Genomic DNA, 22905 nt, shown 5'->3' on the forward strand with positions numbered 1-22905 from the left:
GCCTCATTACTAGCCTCATTAGCCTCATTATGAGCTTCATTAGCCCCGTTGTTCACCCCCAAATAAACCCCGAGTGGCTCGCGCGTCCGTGGGGAGAACGTGGGGAGACCTCCCCCCCATCCCCGGCCTCATTAGCGCCATTACTAGCCTAATTATTACCTTCATTAGCCCCATTACTAGCCTCATTAGCCCCATTATTAGCCGCATTAGCCTCAGCCTCATTAGGCTCATTACTAGTCTCATTATTAGCCACATTAGACTCATTATTAGCCCAAATAGCCTCATTACTAGCCTAATTGTTAGCTTAATTAGCCTCATTACTAGCCTCATTAGCCCCATTATTAGCCTTATTAGCCTTAGCCTCATTAGACTCATTACTAGCCTCGTTATTAGCCTCATTAGCAGCATTACTAGCCTCATTATTAGCCTCAATAGCCTCATTATTAGCCTTATTAGCCTCAGCCTCATTAGTCTCATTACTAGCCTCGTTAGCAGCATTATTAGCCTCATTATTAGCCACATTAGACTCATTATTAGCCCAAATAGCCTCATTACTAGCCTAATTGTTAGCTTAATTAGCCCCATTACTAGTCTCATTAGCCTCATTACTAGCCTCATTAGCCCCATTATTAGCCTTATTAGCCTCAGCCTCATTAGACTCATTACTAGCCTCATTAATTAGCCTCAATAGCCTCATTACTAGCCTCATTACTAGCCTCATTAGCCTCATTATTAGCCTCATTAGCCTCATTATTAGCCTCAATAGTCTCATTATTAGCCTAATTAGCCTCATAATTAGCCCAAATAGCCTCATTAGCCTCATTCCCCTCGTTAGCCCAGCCAATGGAGTCGCAGGGACCCAGGCGTCCGGGTGCTGCGCTCCATCCCGACCAAGAAACCCCCCCAGACCCGTCGGGGCGACGGCAACCGGACACACGGACACATGGATGGACGGACAGACGGACACACGGACACACGGACGGACACACGGACACATGGACGGACACACGGACACATGGACACATGGACACACGGACACAGACACACGGACACACGGACACATGGATGGACACACGGACACATGGACACACGGACACACGGACACACGGACACACGACACATGGACACACGGACAGAGACATGGACAGACACACGGACACACGGACAGACGGACAGACGGACGGACAGACGGACACACGGACACACGGACAGACGGACAGACGACACATGGACACACGGACACACGGACAGACGGACACACGGACACACGGACACATGGACACACGGACACACGACACACGGACACACGGACACAGACACACGGACACACGGACACACGGACACACGGACACACGGACACATGGACACAGACACACGGACACACGGACACACGGACACATGGACACATGGACACACGGACACATGGACACACGACACATGGACACACGGAGAGACGGACACGTGGACACGTGGACACAGGGACACACGACACATGGACACAGACACACGGACACACGGACACATGGACACACGGACACATGGACACATGGACACACGGACACATGGACACACGACACATGGACACACGGAGAGACGGACACGTGGACACGTGGACACAGGGACACACGACACATGGACACAGACACACGGACACACGGACACATGGACACACGGACAGAGACATGGACAGACACACAGACACACGGACAGACGGACACACGACACATGGACACACGGACACACAGGTGGACACACGGACGGACAGACGGACAGACGCAGGGACACAAGGACAGACACAAGGACAGACGCAGGGACAGACACACGGACACCAGGGATGCGGCGACCAACAGGTTTATTGCCCGGCCGCGGTGGTGACGCCGGTGACACCGGTGACACCAGTGACACTGATGACGTTGGTGATGCCGGTGACACCAGTGACACTGGTGACACTGATGACACCGGTTGACGCTGGTGACACCAGTGATGCCAGTGACACCGATGACACCGGTTGACACCAGTGACACCAGTGATGCTGGTGACACCGGTGATGCTGCTGACACCAGTGATGCTGGTGACACCGGTGATGCCAGTGACACCAGTGACACCGGTGACACCGATGATGCCGGTTGACACCGGTGACAGCAGCAATGCCGGGACACCAGTGACGCCGGGACACCAGTGATGCCAGTGACGTCAGTGACACCGGTGACACCAGTGATGCCAGTGACACCGATGACACCGGTTGACACCAGTGACGCCAGTGATGCTGGTGACACCGGTGATGCTGGGACACCAGTGACGCCAGTGACACCGGTGACACCGATGATGCCGGTTGACACCGGTGACAGCAGCGATGCTGGGACACCAGTGATGCTGGTGACACCAGTGACGCCAGTCACACCGATGACGCCGGTTGATGCTGCTGACGCTGGTGCCGCCGGCGATGCCGGTGACACCAGTGACAGTGGTGACACTGATGACACCGGTTGACGCTGCTGACACCAGTGATGCCAGTGACACCAGTGACACTGATGACACCGGTTGACACCGGTGACAGCAGCGATGCCGGGACACCAGTGATGCCAGTGACATCAGTGACACTGGTGACACCAGTGATGCCAGTGACACCGATGACACCGGTTGACACCAGTGACGCCAGTGATGCTGGTGACACCAGTGATGCTGGTGACACCGGTGATGCCAGTGACACCGGTGACACCGGTGACACCAGTGATGCTGGTGACGCCAGTGATGCCAGTGACACCGATGACACCGGTTGACGCCGGTGACGCCAGTGATGCTGGGACACTGGTTGACGCCGGTGACACCAGTGATGCCAGTGACATCAGTGACACCAGTGACACCGGTGCCGCCAGCGATGCCGGGACACCAGTGACACCGGTGACACCAGTGCCGCTGCTGACGCCAGTGACACTGATGACGCCGGTTGATGCTGCTGACGCTGGTGCCACCGGCGATGCCGGTGACAGCAGTGCCGCCAGGTGACGCTGCTGACACCGGTTGACGCTGGTGACACCAGTGATGCCAGTGACACCAGTGACACTGATGACACCGGTTGACACCGGTGACAGCAGCGATGCCGGGACACCAGTGATGCCGGTGACATCAGTGACACCAGTGACACCGGTGACACTGGTTGACGCTGGTGACACCAGTGACGCCAGTGACATCAGTGACGCCGATGACGCCGGTGCCACCAGTGATGCCGGTGACACCGATGACGCCGGTTGATGCTGCTGACGCTGGTGCCGCCAGTGATGCTGGGACACTGATGACACCGGTTGACACCAGTGACGCCAGTGACGTCAGTGACACCGATGACGCCGGTGCCGCCAGCGATGCCGGGACACCAGTGATGGTGGTGACACCCGTGACACCAGTGACATCAGTGACGCCAGTGACACTGATGACGCCGGTTGATGCTGCTGACGCTGGTGCCGCCGGCGATGCCGGTGACACCAGTGCCGCCAGGTGACGCTGCTGACACCAGTGCCGCCAATGATGCTGGGACACCAGAGATGCCGGTGACACCAGTGTTGCCAGTGACACCAGTGACACCGGTGACACTGATGACACCGGTTGACGCTGGTGACACCAGTGATGCCAGTGACACCAGTGACGCCAGTGACACCAGTGACACCAGTGACACCAGTGACGCCGGTGCCGCCAGCGATGCCGGGACACCAGTGACACTGTTTGACACCGGTGATGCCAGTGATGCTGGGACACCAGTGATGCTGGTGACACCGGTGATGCCAGTGACACCAGCGACACCAGTAACACCGGGTGACGCCGGTGCCGCCAGCGATGCCGGGACACCAGTGACACCGGTGACACCGATGACGCCGGTTGATGCTGCTGACGCTGGTGCCGCCGGCGATGCCGGTGACACCAGTGCCGCCAGGTGACACTGATGACACCAGTGCCACCAATGATGCTGGGACACCAGAGATGCCGGTGACACCAGTGTTGCCAGTGACACCAGTGACACCGGTGACACTGATGACACCGGTTGACACTGGTGACACCAGTGATGCCAGTGACACCAGTGACGCCAGTGACACCAGTGACACCAGTGACACCAGTGACACCAGTGACGCCGGTGCCGCCAGCGATGCCGGGACACCAGTGACACTGTTTGACACCGGTGACGCCAGTGATGCTGGGACACCAGTGATGCTGGTGACACCGGTGACGCCAGTGATGCTGGGACACCAGTGATGCTGGTGACACCGGTGACGCCAGTGATGCTGGGACACCAGTGATGCTGGTGACACCGGTGACGCCAGTGATGCTGGGACACCAGTGATGCTGGGACACCAGTGATGCTGGTGACACCGGTGATGCCAGTGACACCAGCGACACCAGTAACACCGGGTGACGCCGGTGCCGCCAGCGATGCCGGGACACCAGTGACACCGGTGACACCAGTGACACCAGTCACACCGATGACGCCGGTTGATGCTGCTGACGCTGGTGCCGCCGGCGATGCCGGTGACACCAGTGCCGCCAGGTGACGCTGATGACACCGGTGCCGCCAGTGCCACCGGGTGACGCCGCTCACACCGTTACCACCGGCGCCACCGATGCCGCCACCGCCCCCTCAGAGCGGCAGCAGCAGCGAGTACTCGGCCCGCGGCCCCCGCCGCGCCGCCCGCGCCGCCCGCCCGATCACCGGCAGCTTCTGCGCGTAGCGGCAGCCGTGGCCGGGCCCGCGGTGCTGCGGGAAGCTGCTCTGGAAGCGCCGGCCCTGGCAGCGCCGCCCCGCCTGCCGCCCCGCGATCACGAAGCTGAACCGCGGCGCTCCCCGCGGCGCCGAGCGCCACGCGGGGAACACGTCCGGCACGCGCGGCCGCGGCGGGCGCTGCGGGGGACGCGCCGTGGCGGCGTCGTGGTGGTGGTGGTGGTGTTGGTGTTGGTGGTGGTGACGCGGGCTTCCCGCCGAATCCGCCGTGAGTTGCGGCATCTTGCGCGCGGCGCCGTCGTGGGGCGCGCCGGCGCGCCGGGAGCGATCGGGGGGCGACGCGGTCGGGGCGCCGGTGCCGAAGCGGGTGGCCAAACTGTCGCCGAAGAAGTCGTAGAGCTCGGCGTACATGCGGCGCAGCGGCGGCGCCGGGGAGGGGGGAGGGGAGGAGGAGGGGGGGGGGGGGGGGGGTCGGGTGGCGCCGAGGGGGGGGTGGGGGTGGGGGTGGGGGGGGCACCGGGTTGGGCTTTCATCTTCAGCAGGCGCTCCACGGCCACCTATGGGGGGATTGGGGGGGGGACCACCCCCCCCCCATAGAACAATTGGGGGGAGTGCAGCTAAATTGGGGGTGCCCCCCCCCCCCCAGCCTAATTGGGGGTCCCCCCCACAAAGAGCCTGATTGGGGGTTCCCACAAGAGCCTAATTGGGGGTCCCCCCCACAAAAGAGCCTGATTGGGGGTCCCCCCAAGAGCCTAATTGAGGGTCCCCCCCCAAAAAGAGCCTGATTGGGGGTCACCCCCACAGCCTAATTAATTGGGGGTTCCCCCCAAGAGCCTAATTGGGGGAGAGCAGCTAAATTGGGGGTGCCCCCCCCCCACAGCCTAATTGGGGGTCCCCCCAAGAGCCCAATTGGGGGTCCCCCCCCCCCCCAAAGAGCCTGATTGAGGGGCCCCCCCACAGCCCAATTGGGGGTCCCCCCCACAGACTAACTGGGGGTTCCCCCCCCCCCAAAGAGCCTAATTGGGGATCCCCCCCCACACTAGAGCCTAATTGGGGGTTCCCACAACAGCCCAATTGGGGGTCCCCCCCACAGCCTAATTAATTGGGGGTCCCCCCAAGAGCCTAATTGGGGGTCCCCCCCCACAAAGAGCCTAATTGGGGGTCCCCCCCAACAGCACAATTAGGGGGAGCGCAGCTAAATTGGGGGTCCCCCCCCAGCCTAATTGGGGGTCCCCCCAAGACCCTAATTGGGGGTCCCCCCCACACTAGAGCCTAATTGGGGGTTCCCACAACAGCCCAATTGGGGGTCTCCCCCCACAGCCTAATTGGGGGTCCCCCCCACAGACTAACTGGGGGTTCCCCCCCCCCCGCCACAAAGAGCCTAATTGGGGGGTCCCTCCAAGAGCCTAATTGGGGGTCACCCCCCCACAATAGAGCCTAATTGGGGGTTCCCACAAGAGCCCAATTGGGGGTCCCCCCCACAGCCTAATTAATTGGGGGTCCCCCCAAGAGCCTAATTGGGGGTCCCCCCCACAATAGAGCCTAATTGGGGGTCCCCCCCACAGCCTAATTAATTGGGGGTCCCCCCAAGAGCCTAATTGGGGGTCCCCCCCCCACAAAGAGCCTAATTGGGGGTCCCCCCCAACAGCACAATTAGGGGGAGTGCAGCCAAATTGGGGGTCCCCCCCACAGCCTAATTAGGGGTCCCCCCAAGAGCCTAATTGGGGGTCCCCCCCACACACTAGAGCCTAATTGGGGGTTCCCACAACAGCCCAATTGGGGGTCCCCCCCCACAGCCTAATTAATTGGGGGTCCCCCCAAGAGCCTAATTGGGGGTCCCCCCCCCAAAAAGAGCCTGATTTGGGGTCCCCCACCAGCCCAATAGGGGGGTCATCCCAACAGTCCAGTAGGGGGGTCCCCCAACAGCCAAACTGGGGATCCACCAACAGCCCAATTGGGGGGGGTGTGCAGCCAAATTGGGGTCCCCCCAACAGCCAAATTGGGGGACCCACAACAGCCCCATTGGGGGGGTCCCACAACAGCCAAACTGGGAGGCGCACAAATGGGGGATCCCCCAGCTGCCCAATTGGGGGGTGCTCAGCCAATGGGGATCCCCCACCAGCCCAATTGGGGGGTGCTCAGCCAATGGGGATCCCCCAGCCGCCCCATAGGGGGGTGTGCAGCCAATGGGGATCCCCCACCAGCCCAATTGGGGGGTGCTCAGCCAATAGGGATCCCCCAGCAGCCCAATAGCAGGGGTGCGCAGCCAATGGGGATCCCCCACCAGCCCAATTGGGGGGTGCTCAGCCAATGGGGATCCCCCAGCCGCCCCATAGGGGGGTGTGCAGCCCAATGGGGACCCCCCAGCAGCCCAATGGGGGGTCGCAGCCCCATGGGGATCCCCCAGCTGCCCAATTGGGGGTGCGCAGCTAATGGGGATCCCCCAGCCGCCCAATTGGGGGGTGTGCAGCCAATGGGGATCCCCCAGCCGCCCAATCAGGGCGTGCTCAGCCAATGGGGATCCCCCAGCAGCCCAATTATGGGGTGCTCAGCCAATGGGGATCCCCCAGCCGCCCCATAGAGGGGTGTGCAGCCAATGGGGATCCCCCAGCAGCCCAATGGGGATCGCCGACCAGACCAATCAGGGGGTGTGCAGCCAATGGGGATCCCCCAGCCACCCCATAGCGGGGTGTGCAGCCAATGGGGATCCCCCAGCCACCCCATAACGGGGTGTGCAGCCAATGGGGATCCCCCAGCAGCCCAATGGGGGGTTGCTCAGCCAATGGGGATCCCCAGCAGCCCAATGGGGGGGGGTCACAGCCCCTGGGGGTCCCCCGGCACTCACCAGGATGGCTCCGTAGACCTTGTGGCCGTCGGCCTTGACCTGCGCGTTGGACACGGAGCCGTCGTCCAGCACGGCCTGCAGGTTGGCCCAGTAGGCGGGGAGGTGGGGGTACAGCACGCGCTCGACCGCCTGGGGGGGGCACGGACAGACGGACGGGGGGGGGATGTGAATGGACTGACCCCCAGTGAACTGACCCAATGAATGAACTGACCCCAATGAATGAACTGACCAATGAATGAACTGACCAATGAATGAACTGACCCCAATGAACTGACCCCAATGAATGAACTGACCAATGAATGAACTGTCCCCAATGAATGAACAGACCAATAAACTGACCCCAATGAATGAACTGACCCAATGAATGAACTGACCCAATGAATGAACTGACCAATGAATGAACTGACCAATGAATGAACTGACCAATGAATGAACTGACCCCAATGAACTGACCCAATGAATGAACTGACCCCAATGAATGAATTGACCCCAATGAATGAACTGACCCCAATGAATGAACTGACCAATGAATGAACTGACCCAATGAATTAACTGACCCAATGAATTGACCCCAATGAACTGACCAATGAATGAACTGACCCAATGAATGAACTGACCAATGAATGAACTGACCCCAATGAATGAACTGACCCCAATGAATGAACTGACCCAATGAATGAACTGACCCAATGAATGAACTGACCCAATGAATGAACTGACCAATGAATGAACTGACCAATGAATGAACTGACCAATGAATGAACTGTCCCCATTGAATGAACTGTCCCCATTGAATGAACTGACCCAATGAATGAACTGACCAATGAACTGACCAATGAATGAACTGACCAATGAATGAACTGACCCCAATGAACTGACCAATGAATGAACTGACCAATGAATGAACTGACCCAATGAATGAACTGACCCAATGAATGAACTGACCCCAATGAACTGACCAATGAATGAACTGACCCCAATGAACTGACCCCAATGAATGAACTGACCCCAGTGAATGAACTGACCCCAATGAATGAACTGACCCAATGAATGAACTGACCCCAACGAACTGACCCAATGAACGAACTGACCAATGAATGAACTGACCCCAATGAACTGACCAATGAATGAACTGACCCAATGAATGAACTGACCCCAATGAATGAACTGACCAATGAACTGACCCCAATGAATGAACTGACCTCAATGAATGAACTGACCCCAATGAATGAACTGACCCCAATGAACTGACCAATGAATGAACTGACCCAATGAATGAACTGACCCCAATGAATGAACTGACCAATGAACTGACCCCAATGAATGAACTGACCTCAATGAATGAACTGACCCCAATGAATGAACTGACCCCAATGAATGAACTGACCCAATGAATGAACTGACCAATGAATGAACTGACCCCAATGAATGAACTGACCAATGAATGAACTGACCCCAATGAATGAATTGACCCCAATGAATGAACTGACCAATGAATGAACTGACCCCAATGAATGAACTGACCCCAATGAATGAACTGACCCAATGAACTGACCAATGAATGAACTGACCCCAATGAATGAATTGACCCCAATGAATGAACTGACCCCAATGAATGAATTGACCCCAATGAATGAACTGACCCCAATGAATGAATTGACCCCAATGAATGAACTGACCCAATGAACTGACCAATGAATGAACTGACCAATGAATGAACTGACCCCAATGAATGAACTGACCAATGAATGAACTGACCCCAATGAATGAACTGACCAATGAATGAACTGACGCCAATGAATGAACTGACCCCAATGAATGAACTGACCCAATGAATGAACTGACCCAATGAATGAAGTGACCCCAATGAATGAACTGTCCCCATTGAATGAACTGACCAATGAATGAACTGACCAATGAACTGACCAATGAATGAACTGACCAATGAATGAACTGACCCAATGAATGAACTGACCCAATGAACTGACCAATGAATGAACTGACCAATGAATGAACTGACCAATGAATGAACTGACCCAATGAACTGACCAATGAATGAACTGTCCCCATTGAATGAACTGACCCCAATGAATGAATTGACCCCAATGAATGAACTGACCAATGAATGAACTGACCAATGAATGAACTGACCAATGAATGAACTGACCCAATGAACTGACCCAATGAATGAACTGACCAATGAATGAACTGACCCAATGAATGAACTGACCCAATGAACTGACCAATGAATGAACTGACCAATGAATGAACTGACCCCAATGAATGAACTGACCAATGAATGAACTGACCAATGAATGAACTGACCAATGAATGAACTGACCCCAATGAATGAACTGACCAATGAACTGACCCAATGAATGAACTGACCAATGAACTGACCAATGAATGAACTGACCAATGAATGAACTGAGCCAATGAATGAACTGACCAATGAACTGACCAATGAATGAACTGACCCCAATGAATGAACTGACCCAATGAATGAACTGACCCCAATGAACTGACCAATGAATGAACTGACCCAATGAATGAACTGACCAATGAATGAACTGACCAATGAACTGACCAATGAATGAACTGACCCAATGAACTGACCAATGAATGAACTGACCCCAATGAATGAACTGACCCCAATGAATGAATTGACCCCAATGAATGAACTGACCAATGAATGAACTGACCAATGAATGAACTGACCCCAATGAACTGACCCAATGAATGAACTGAGCAATGAATGAACTGACCCAATGAATGAACTGACCCCAATGAATGAATTGACCCCAATGAATGAACTGACCCAATGAATGAACTGACCCAATGAATGAAGTGACCCCAATGAATGAACTCACCCCAATGAATGAACTGACCCCCCATTGAATGAACTGACCCAATGAATGAACTGACCCAATGAACTGACCCCAATGAACTGACCAATGAATGAACTGACCAATGAATGAACTGACCCATGAATGAACTGACCCAATGAACTGACCAATGAATGAACTGTCCCCATTGAATGAACTGACCCCATGAATGAATTGACCCCAATGAATGAACTGACCCAATGAACTGACCAATGAATGAACTGACCCAATGAATGAACTGACCCAATGAATGAACTGACCCAATGAACTGACCAATGAATGAACTGTCCCCATTGAATGAACTGACCCCAATGAATGAACTGACCCAATGAACTGACCAATGAATGAACTGACCCAATGAACTGACCCAATGAACTGACCCAATGAACTGACCAATGAATGAACTGTCCCCATTGAATGAACTGACCCCATGAATGAACTGACCCCAATGAATGAACTGACCCCAATGAATGAACTGACCCAATGAACTGACCCCAATGAACTGACCCAATGAATGAATTGACCCCAATGAATGAACTGACCCAATGAATGAACTGACCAATGAATGAACTGACCAATGAATGAACTGAACCAATGAACTGACCAATGAATGAACTGACCCAATGAACTGACCCAATGAACTGACCCAATGAACTGACCAATGAATGAACTGTCCCCATTGAATGAACTGACCCCATGAATGAACTGACCCCAATGAATGAACTGACCCCAATGAATGAACTGACCCAATGAACTGACCCCAATGAACTGACCCAATGAATGAATTGACCCCAATGAATGAACTGACCCAATGAATGAACTGACCAATGAATGAACTGACCAATGAATGAACTGAACCAATGAACTGACCAATGAATGAACTGACCAATGAATGAACTGACCCAATGAATGAACTGACCCCAATGAATGAACTGACCCAATGAATGAACTGACCCCAATGAACTGACCCAATGAATGAACTGACCCAATGAATGAACTGACCAATGAATGAACTGACCCAATGAATGAACTGACCCCAATGAACTGACCCAATGAATGAACTGACCCAATGAATGAACTGACCAATGAATGAACTGACCCCAATGAATGAACTGACCAATGAATGAACTGACCAATGAATGAACTGACCCAATGAATGAACTGACCCAATGAATTGACCCCAATGAACTGACCAATGAATGAACTGACCCAATGAATGAACTGACCCAATGAATTGACCCCAATGAACTGACCAATGAATGAACTGACCCCAATGAATGAACTGACCCCAATGAATGAACTGACCCAATGAACTGACCCCAATGAACTGACCCAATGAATGAACTGACCCAATGAATGAACTGACCAATGAATGAACTGTCCCCAATGAATGAACTGACCAATGAACTGACCAATGAATGAACTGACCCAATGAATGAACTGACCAATGAATGAACTGTCCCCAATGAATGAACTGACCAATGAACTGACCCCAATGAATGAACTGACCCAATGAATGAACTGACCCAATGAACTGACCAATGAATGAACTGACCCAATGAATGAACTGACCCCAATGAATGAACTGTCCCCATTGAATGAACTGACCCAATGAATGAACTGACCAATGAACTGACCAATGAATGAACTGACCCCAATGAATGAACTGACCCAATGAATGAACTGACCAATGAATGAACTGACCCCAATGAATGAACTGACCAATGAATGAACTGACCCCATGAATGAACTGACCAATGAACTGACCCAATGAACTGACCAATGAATGAACTGACCCAATGAATGAACTGACCAATGAACGGGTGTTCTCCGCTCACCTTCCATCCCAGCGCGTGCAGCCCGGCGACGGCTCCGTAGTGCGAGCAGAGCGGCCGCACGGGGTCGGCCAGCACCCTCTGCAGCGCCAGCAGGATGTGCTGGCACAGCCCGCTCACCGCCTCGCCGTGCGTCCTGCGCGGGGCCCAGAAAGCGCTGCAACCCCCGTATTTCGGGGTTATGGGGGGGTTTCGCCCCGAAACGGGCGCGATACGCACCAAAAGATGCGGCCCAGCAGCATGGCGGCGTAATCGCGCAGCGGCCAGTGGTCGTTGAGCGGGTTGATGGAGGCGGCCAGCGGCTCCAGCGCGCAGTACAGGACGCTGGAGCTCAGGCTGCGAGCGTAGGGGCCCAGGAACAGGAAGGGGTTGTGGAGGAGGCTGCGCGCCACGTGGAGGAGGCGGTGGAGCTGGGGGAGGTCGTGGCTGATGGATTTCACCTGAGAGGGGAAAAAGGGACCCGGGAGTTCGGGGGGATACGGGAGTTCGGGGGGATGCGGGAGTTTGGGGGGATGCGGGAGTTTGGGGGGATGCGGGAGTTCGGGGGATGCGGGAGTTTGGGGGGGACACGGGAGTTTGGGGGGATACGGGAGTTGGGGGGATACGGGAGTTCGGGGGGATGCGGGAGTTTGGGGGGATACGGGAGTTTGGGGGACCCAGGAGTTCAGGGGGACCCAGGAGTTCAGGGGGACCCAGGAGATCGAGAGGGATCCAGGAGTTCGGGGGACCCAGGAGTTCGGGGGGACACGAGAGTTCGGGGGAACACGGGAGTTCGAGAGGGACCCAGGAGTTCGGGGGGATACGGGAGTTCGAGAGGGACCCAGGAGTTCGGGGGGACACGGGAGTTCAGGGGACCCAGGAGTTCGGGGGGGATGCGGGAGTTCGGGGGGATACGGGAGTTTGGGGGGGACACGGGAGTTTGGGGGATCCAGGGGTTTGGGGGGACACGGGAGTTCGGGGGGACCCAGGAGTTCGGGGGGATACAGGAGATCAGGGGGACCCAGGAGTTCGGGGGGATACAGGAGATCAGGGGGACACAGGAGCTCAGGGGGGACCCAGGGGTTCGGGGGGATATGGGAGTTTGGGGGACCCAGGAGTTTGGGGGACCGAGGAGTTCGTGGGATGCGGGAGTTTGGGGGACCCAGGAGTTCGGGGAGACACAGGAGCTCAGGGGGGACCCAGGAGTTCGGGGGGATATGGGAGTTTGGGGACCCAGGAGTTCGGGGGATGCGGGAGTTTGGGGGGGACACGGGAGTTTGGGGGACCCAGGAGTTCGGGGGGATACGGGAGTTCGGGGGGATACGGGAGTTTGGGGGGGACACGGGAGTTTGGGGCGATACGGGAGTTGGGGGGATACGGGAGTTCGGGGGGATATGGGAGTTTGGGGGACCCAGGAGTTCGGGGGGGACACGGGAGTTTGGGGGGATACGGGAGTTTGGGGGGATACGGGAGTTTGGGGGGACCCAGGAGTTCGGGGGGATGCGGGAGTTCAGGGGGATACGGGAGTTCGGGGGGACCCAGGAGTTCGGGGGGATACGGGAGTTTGGGGAACCCAGGAGTTCGGGGGGATGCGGGAGTTCGGGGGACCCAGGAGTTCGGGGGGGATGCGGGAGTTTGGGGGGATAAGGGAGTTTGGGGGACCCAGGAGTTCGGGGGGATATGGGAGATCAGGGGGATAAGGGAGTTTGGGGGGACCCAGGAGTTCACGGGGACCCAGGAGTTCGGGGGGATACGGGAGTTCAGGGGGACACGGGAGTTTGGGGGGATAAGGGAGTTTGGGGGGATAAGGGAGTTTGGGGGGATGTGGGAGTTCGGGGGACCCAGGAGTTCGGGGGGATACGGGAGTTCAAGAGGGACCCAGGAGTTCGGGGGGATGCGGGAGTTTGGGGGGATGTGGGAGTTCGGGGGACCCAGGAGTTCGGGGGGATACGGGAGTTCGGGGGGATACGGGAGTTCGGGGGGACACGGGAGTTTGGGGGGATAAGGGAGTTTGGGGGGACCCAGGAGTTCGGGGGGATAAGGGAGTTCGGGGGACGCGGGAGTTTGGGGGGATAAGGGAGTTTGGGGGGACCCAGGAGTTCGGGGGGATATGGGAGTTTGGGGGACCCAGGAGTTCAGGGGGACACGGGAGTTCGGGAGGGACACGGGAGTTCAGGGGGGATGCGGGAGTTTGGGGGGACCCAGGAGTTTGGGGGACCCAGGAGTTCGGGGGATGCGGGAGTTTGGGGGGATGCAGGAGTTTGGGGGACCCAGGAGTTCGGGGGGATGCGGGAGTTCGGGGGATAAGGGAGTTCAGGGGGACACAGGAGATCGGGGGACCCAGGAGTTTGGGGGGGACACGGGAGTTCAGGGGGATACGGGAGTTTTGGGGACCCGGGAGTTCGGGGGGATACGGGAGTTTGGGGGGGGGGACCCAGGCATTCGGAAGGACCCAGGAGTTCGGGAAAGGGACCCAGGCGTTCAGGAAAAGGGACCCAGGTGTTCGGGAAAGGGGACTCAGGTGTTCATCAGGATACAGGAGTCCAGGAGGACCCAGGCATTCGGGAAAGGGACCCAGGAGTTCGGGAAAGGGACCCAGGAGATCGGGAGAGGGACCCAGGAGATCGGGAGAGGGACCCAGGAGATCGGGAGAGGGACCCAGGAGTTCGGGAGAGGGGACCCAGGTGTTCAGGAAAGGGACCCAGGCGTTCGGGAAAGGGGACCCAGGCGTTCGGGAAAGGGGACCCAGGCGTTCGGGAAAGGGGACCCAGGAGTTCAAGAGGGACCCAGGCATTCGGGAAAGGGACCCAGGAGATCGGGAAAGGGACCCAGGAGATCGGGAGAGGGACCCAGGAGTTCAGGAGAGGGGACCCAGGCGTTCGGGAAAAGGGACCCAGGCGTTCGGGAAAAGGGACCCAGGCGTTTGGGGGGGGGCACCCAGGAGTTCAAGAGGGACCCAGGTGTTCGGGAAGGACCCAGGCGTTCGGGAAGGACCCAGGCATTCAGGAGAGGGGACCCAGGAGTTCGTGAAAGGGACCCAGGAGTTCGGGAAAGGGACCCAGGCGTTCGGGAAAGGGACCCAGGCGTTCGGGAAAAGGGACCCAGGAGTTCGGGAAAAGGGACCCAGGAGTTCGCGAAAGGGACCCAGGCGTTCGGGAAAGAGACCCAGGCGTTTGGGGGGGAACACCCAGGAGTTCAAGAGGGACCCAGGTGTTCGGGAAGGACCCAGGCGTTCAGGAGAGGGGACCCAGGCGTTCGGGAAAGGGACCCAGGCGTTCGGGAAAGGGACCCAGGCGTTTGGGAAAGGGACCCAGGAGTTCGGGAGAGGGACCCAGGAGTTCGGGAGAGGGACCCAGGAGTTCGGGAGAGGGGACCCAGGTGTTCGGGAAAAGGGACCCAGGCGTTCGGGAGAGGGGACCCAGGCGTTTGGGGGGGGGGCACCCAGGAGTTCAAGAGGGACCCAGGTGTTCGGGAAGGACCCAGGCGTTCGGAAAAGGGACCCAGGAGTTCGGGAAAAGGGACCCAGGAGTTCAAGAGGGACCCAGGTGGTCGGGAAGGACCCAGGCGTTCGGGAAAGGGACCCAGGCGTTCGGGAAAGGGACCCAGGAGTTCGCGAAAGGGACCCAGGCGTTCGGGAAAAGGGGACCCAGGCGTTCAGGGGGAGACTCCCAGGAGTTCAGGAGGGACCCAGGCGTTCGGGAGGGACCCAGGCATTCAGGAGAGGGGACCCAGGAGTTCGTGAAAGGGACCCAGGAGTTCGGGAAAAGGGACCCAGGCGTTCGGGAGAGGGACCCAGGAGTTCAGAAAAGGGACCCAGGAGTTCGGGAGAGGGGACCCAGGCGTTCGGCAAAAGGGACCCAGGCGTTCGGCAAAAGGGACCCAGGTGTTTGGAAAAGGGACCCAGGAGTTCGGGAGAGGGGACCCAGGCGTTCGGGAAAGGGACCCAGGCATCCGGGCGCTCTCACCCCGCTGACCACGTAGACGAAATAGGGCAGGAGGGCGGCGATCTTGGCGTTGCTCTGCAGGTCCTGCAGGGCCACCTGGGGCCATGGACACCCCATGGGGTCACCAGGGTCCATGGCGGGGGGCGCCCGGGGGGGTCCCATAGCACCCACCTTCATGAGCTGCGCGTCGTCGCCCAGCGCGGCGCGGGTGACGTGGTGGTAATAGGTGAGGAGCTCGTCGCTCAGCGTGGACACGGCGCTGGGGACTGGGGGGGACACCCCGAAATGGGGGGGGATGGCGGGAAAGTCAGCTCAGGGGGGGGAAATGGCGCCAAAATCACCTCAGGGGGAAAATGGCGGGAAAATCACCTCAGGGGGGAAATGGCGGGAAAATCAGCTCAGGGGGAAAATGGCGGGAAAATCACCTCAGGGGGGAAATGGCGCCAAATCACCTCAGGGGGAAAATGGCGCCAAATCACCTCAGGGGGAACATGGAGGCAAAATCACCACAGGGGGGAAATGGCGCCAAAATCTCCTCAGGGGGAAAATGGCGCCAAAATCACCTCAGGGGGAAAATGGAGGCAAAATCACCTCAGGAGAAAATGGCGCCAAATCACCTCAGGGGGGAAATGGAGGCAAAATCACCTCAGGGGGGAAATGGAGGCAAAATCACCTCAGGCTCAAAATGGCAACAAAATCCCATCAGGGGAAAATGGTGCCAAAATATCTCAGGGGGAAAATGGCGCCAAAATCACCTCAGGGGGAAAATGGCGGGAAAATCACCTCAGGGTCAAAATGGCGGGAAAATCACCTCAGGGGGAAAATGGCGGGAAAATCAGCCCAGGGGGGAAATGGCAGGAAAATCAGCTCAGGGGAAAATGGCGGGAAAATCAGCTCAGGGGGAAAATGGCGCCAAATCACCTCAGGGGGAAAATGGCAACAAAATCCCATCAGGGGGAAAATGGCGGGAAAATCACCTCAGGGGGGAAATGGAGGCAAAATCACCTCAGGGGAAAATGGCGCCAAATCACCTCAGGGGGAAAATGGCGCCAAAATCACCTCAGGGGGGAAATGGCGCCAAAATCACCTCAGGGGGGAAATGGCAACAAAATCCCATCAGAGGAAAATGGCGCCAAAATATCCTCAGGGTCAAAATGGCAACAAAATCCCATCAGGGGAAAATGGCGCCAAAATATCCTCAGGGTCAAAATGGCGCCAAAATCACCTCAGGATCAAAATGGCGCCAAATCACCTCAGGGTCAAAATGGCGCCAAAATTACCTCAGGGTCAAAATGGCAACAAAATCCCATCGGGGGAAAATGGCGGGAAAATCAGCTCAGGGGGAAAATGGCGCCAAAATCACCTCAGGGTCAAAATGGCGGGAAAATCACCTCAGGGGGGAAATGGCGCCAAATCACCTCAGGAGGAAAATGGCGCCAAATCACCTCAGGAGGAAAATGGCGGGAAAATCACCTCAGGGGGGAAATGGTGGGAAAATCAGCTCAGGGGGAAAATGGCGCCAAATCACCTCAGGGGGAAAATGGCAACAAAATCCCATCGGGGAAAATGGCGCCAAAATCACCTCAGGGGGGAAATGGCGCCAAAATCACCTCAGGGTCAAAATGGCGGGAAAATCACCTCAGGGGGGAAATGGCGGGAAAATCACCTCAGGGTCAAAATGGCGGGAAAATCACCTCAGGGGGAAAATGGCGGGAAAATCACCTCAGGGGGGAAATGGCGGGAAAATCACCTCAGGGTCAAAATGGCGCCAAATCACCTCAGGATCAAAATGGTGCCAAATCACCTCAGGATCAAAATGGCGCCAAATCACCTCAGGGTTCAAAATGGCGGGAAAATCACCTCAGGATCAAAATGGCGCCAAATCACCTCAGGGTTCAAAATGGCGCCAAATCACCTCAGGGTTCAAAATGGCGCCAAATCACCTCAGGGTTCAAAATGGCGCCAAATCACCTCAGGATCAAAATGGTACCAAATCACCTCAGGATCAAAATGGCACCAAATCACCTCAGGGTTCAAAATGGCGCCAAATCACCTCAGGATCAAAATGGTACCAAATCACCTCAGGATCAAAATGGCACCAAATCACCTCAGGTTCAAAATGGCACCAAATCACCTCAGGATTCAAAACGGCGCCAAACCACCTCAGGATCAAAATGGCACCAAATCACCTCAGGGTCAAAATGGCGCCAAATCACCTCAGGGTTCAAAATGGCGCCAAATCACCTCAGGGTTCAAAATGGCGCCAAATCACCTCAGGATCAAAATGGTACCAAATCACCTCAGGATCAAAATGGCACCAAATCACCTCAGGGTTCAAAATGGCACCAAAATCACCTCAGGGTTCAAAATGGCGCCAAAATCACCTCAGGGTCAAAATGGCGCCAAATCACATCAGGATTCAAAATGGCACCAAACCACCTCAGGGTTCAAAATGGCGCCAAATCACCTCAGGGTTCAAAATGGCGCCAAATCACCTCAGGGTTCAAAATGGCGCCAAAATCACCTCAATGTTAAAATGTCACTAAATCACCTCAGGGTTCAAAATGGCGCCAAATCACCTCAGGCTCAAAATGGCGGGAAAATCACCTCAGGATCAAAATGGTGCCAAACCACCTCAGGGCTCAAAATGGCACAAATCCCTCTGGGTCAAAATGGCGCCAAATCACCTCAGGATCAAAATGGCACCAAATCCCCTCAGGGTCCAAAATGGCGCCAAATCACCTCAGGATCAAAATGGCGCCAAATCACCTCAGGGTTCAAAATGGCGCCAAATCACCTCAGGATCAAAATGGCGCCAAATCACCTCAGGATCAAAATGGCACCAAATCACCTCAGGGTTTCAAAATGGCGCCAAAATCACCTCAGGGTCAAAATGGCGCCAAATCACCTCAGGCTCAAAATGGCGCCAAATCACCTCAGGGTGAAAATGGCGCCAAATCACCTCAGGGTGAAAATGGCGCCAAATCACCTCAGGATCAAAATGGCGCCAAATCACCTCAGGCTCAAAATGGCGCCAAATCACCTCAGGATCAAAATGGCGCCAAATCACCTCAGGGTTCAAAATGGCGCCAAATCACCTCAGGGTTCAAAATGTCACTAAAGCACCTCAATGTTAAAATGGCGCCAAATCACGTCAGGCTCAAAATGGCGCCAAATCACCTCAGGGTCAAAATGGCGCCAAATCACCTCAGGCTCAAAATGGCGCCAAATCACCTCAGGGTTCAAAATGGCGCCAAATCACCTCAGGGTTCAAAATGGCACCAAATCACCTCAGGGTTCAAAATGGCGCCAAATCACCTCAGGGTCAAAATGGCGCCAAATCACCTCAGGATCAAAATGGCGCCAAATCCCCTCAGGATCAAAATGGCACCAAATCACCTCAGGGTTCAAAATGGCACCAAAATCACCTCAGGGTCAAAATGGCGCCAAATCACCTCAGGGTCAAAATGGCGCCAAATCACCTCAGGGTCAAAATGGCGCCAAATCACCTCAGGGTCAAATCGTGCCAAATCCCCTCAGGATCAAAATGGCGCCAAATCACCTCAGGATCAAAATGGCGCCAAATCACCTCAGGATCAAAATGGCACCAATCCCCTCAGGGTCCAAAATGGCGCCAAATCACCTCAGGATCAAAATGGCGCCAAATCACCTCAGGGTTCAAAATGGCGCCAAATCACCTCAGGATCAAAATGGCGCCAAATCACCTCAGGCTCAAAATGGCGCCAAATCACCTCAGGATCAAAATGGCGCCAAATCACCTCAGGGTTCAAAATGGCGCCAAATCACCTCAGGGTTCAAAATGTCACTAAAGCACCTCAATGTTAAAATGGTGCCAAATCACCTCAGGCTCAAAATGGCGGGAAAATCACCTCAGGATCAAAATGGTGCCAAATCACCTCAGGCTCAAAATGGCGCCAAATCACCTCAGGATACAAAATGGCGCCAAATCACCTCAGGATTCAAAATGGCGCCAAATCACCTCAGGATTCAAAACGGCGCCAAACCACCTCAGGATTAAAATGGTGGGAAAATCACCTCAGGGCTCAAAATGGCACCAAATCCCCTCTGGGTCAAAATGGCGCCAAATCACCTCAGGATCAAAATGGCGCCAAATCACCTCAGGATCAAAATGGCACCAAATCCCCTCAGGGTCCAAAATGGCGCCAAATCAACTCAGGATCAAAATGGCGCCAAATCACCTCAGGGTTCAAAATGGCGCCAAATCACCTCAGGATCAAAATGGCGCCAAATCACCTCAGGCTCAAAATGGCGCCAAATCACCTCAGGCTCAAAATGGCGCCAAATCACCTCAGGATCAAAATGGCGCCAAATCCCCTCAGGATCAAAATGGCACCAAATCCCCTCTGGGTCAAAATGGCGCCAAATCACCTCAGGATCAAAATGGCACCAAATCCCCTCAGGGTCCAAAATGGCGCCAAATCACCTCAGGATCAAAATGGCACCAAATCACCTCAGGGTTCAAAATGGCACCAAAATCACCTCAGGGTCAAAATGGCGCCAAATCACCTCAGGGTCAAAATGGCACCAAATCACCTCAGGGTCAAAATCGTGCCAAATCCCCTCAGGATCAAAATGGCGCCAAATCACCTCAGGGTTCAAAATGGCGCCAAATCACCTCAGGGACAAAATGGCGCCCAAATCACCTCAGGCTCAAAATGGCGGGAAAATCTCCTCAGGCTCAAAATGGCGCCAAATCACCTCAGGGTCAAAATGGCGCCAAATCACCTCAGGCTCAAAATGGCGGGAAAATCACCTCAGGCTCAAAATGGCGGGAAAATCACCTCAGGGTCAAAATGGCGCCAAATCACCTCAGGGTCAAAATGGCGCCAAATCACCTCAGGGTCAAAATGGGCCAAATCACCTCAATGTTAAAATGTCACTAAATCACCTCAATGTTAAAATGTCACTAAATCACATCAGGATCAAAATGGCGCCAAATCACCTCAGGATACAAAATGGCGCCAAATCACCTCAGGATACAAAATGGCGCCAAATCCCCTCAGGATCAAAATGGCACCAAATCCCCTCAGGGTCCAAAATGGCGCCAAATCACCTCAGGATCAAAATGGCGCCAAATCACCTCAGGATTCAAAATGGCACCAAATCACCTCAATGTTAAAATGTCACTAAATCACCTCAGGGTTCAAAATGGCGCCAAATCCCCTCAGGGTTCAAAATGGCGGGAAAATCTCCTCAGGCTCAAAATGGCGCCAAATCACCTCAGGCTCAAAATGGCGGGAAAATCACCTCAGGCTCAAAATGGCGCCAAATCACCCCATACCCAAAACGGCCGATGCAGACGCCATGCCACCCACCCCCCCCCGTCCGCCATGTCTCACCGGTGCCCTGCGGCTCCACGTTGCCTTTGCCGTCCAGGTAGGCCACGTGTACTGTGGGGGAGGGGAGGCGTCCGTGAGTGGGGGGAGGGGCGTGGGGCGGGGTGGGGGAGGGGCGGGGGGTCCCCACCGCGCACGGCCGCCTCGGCGCAGCCCTTGGGATGTTGGTGGCCAGCGCCAGCTCGGGCAGGTTGACCTCGCGGTCCTCGGCGAAGAAGAGCTCGCCCTCCTTGGCCGAGCGCAATGGCAGCGGGTCCTGCGAGCCGGAGCCGAACACGGCCTGCGGGGGGCAATGGGGGACACGGGGACATTGGGGACATTGGGGGACAATGGGGGCCATGGGGACTTTGGGGATAATGGGGGAGATGGGGACATTGGGGGCGACAGGGACATTGGGGGACAATGGGGGCCATGGGGACTTTGGGGACATTGGGGGACAATGGGGGCCATGGGGACATTGGGGATAATGGGGGTGATGGGGGCGATGGGGACATTGGGGACATGGGGGAGATGGGGACATTGGGGGCAATGGGGGACATTGGGGACATTGGGGACGATGGGAGAGATGGGGACATTGGGGGAGATGGGGACATTGGGGGAGATGGGGGACAATGGTGGTGATGGGGGCAAAGGGGAGATTGGGGGCGATGGGGACATTGGGGGACAATGGGGGACACGGGGACATTGGGGGCAATGGGGACATTGGGGATAATGGGGGTGATGGGGACATTGGGGGCGATGGGGACATTGGGGATAATGGGGGTGATGGGGACATTGGGGGTGACGGGGACATTGGGGATAATGGGGGTGATGGGGACATTGGGGCAATGGGGACATTGGGATAATGGGGGTGATGGGGACATTGGGGGCGACGGGGACATTGGGGATAATGGGGGTGATGGGGACATTGGGGGCGACGGGGACATTGGGGATAATGGGGGTGATGGGGACATTGGGGGCAATGGGGACCTTGGGGACAATGGGGGCGATGGGGACCTTGGGGGCGATGGGGACATTGGGGACAATGGGGGTGATGGGGGCGATGGGGACATTGGGGACAATGGGGGACATGGGGGACATGGGGAGATGGGGGAGATGGGGACATTGGGGGAGATGGGGACATTGGGGACAATGGGGACAATGGGGGGCATTGGGGGAGATGGGGACATTGGGGGACACGGGGACATTGGGGACAATGGTGGTGATGGGGGAGATGGGGACATCGGGGCGATGGGGACAATGGGGGACAATGGGGGCGATGGGGACATTGGGGACAATGGGGGCAATGGGGGAGATGGGGGAGATGGGGGAGATGGGGGAGATGGGTGACAATG

The 22905-nt window shown here is 56.1% G+C and overlaps 1 protein-coding gene across 1 annotated transcript; it reads right to left on the reverse strand.

The window, feature by feature from the left end:
• Positions 1-1835: 1835 nt before the first annotated feature.
• On the reverse strand, positions 1836-21919 carry LOC135577974 (TAF6-like RNA polymerase II p300/CBP-associated factor-associated factor 65 kDa subunit 6L). Its single transcript, XM_065048127.1, is given in 12 exon segments — positions 1836-4877; positions 4879-4948; positions 4951-5220; positions 5223-5262; positions 7551-7679; positions 12274-12406; positions 12490-12710; positions 16215-16289; positions 16365-16459; positions 21575-21625; positions 21702-21734; positions 21737-21919. Coding segments are annotated over 12 exon segments (1545 nt in total). The 5' UTR covers positions 21912-21919; the 3' UTR covers positions 1836-4624.
• Positions 21920-22905: the final 986 nt, after the last annotated feature.

Source organism: Columba livia, unplaced genomic scaffold (assembly GCF_036013475.1).
Source record: "Columba livia isolate bColLiv1 breed racing homer unplaced genomic scaffold, bColLiv1.pat.W.v2 Scaffold_2043, whole genome shotgun sequence".
Lineage (NCBI taxonomy): Eukaryota > Metazoa > Chordata > Aves > Columbiformes > Columbidae > Columba > Columba livia.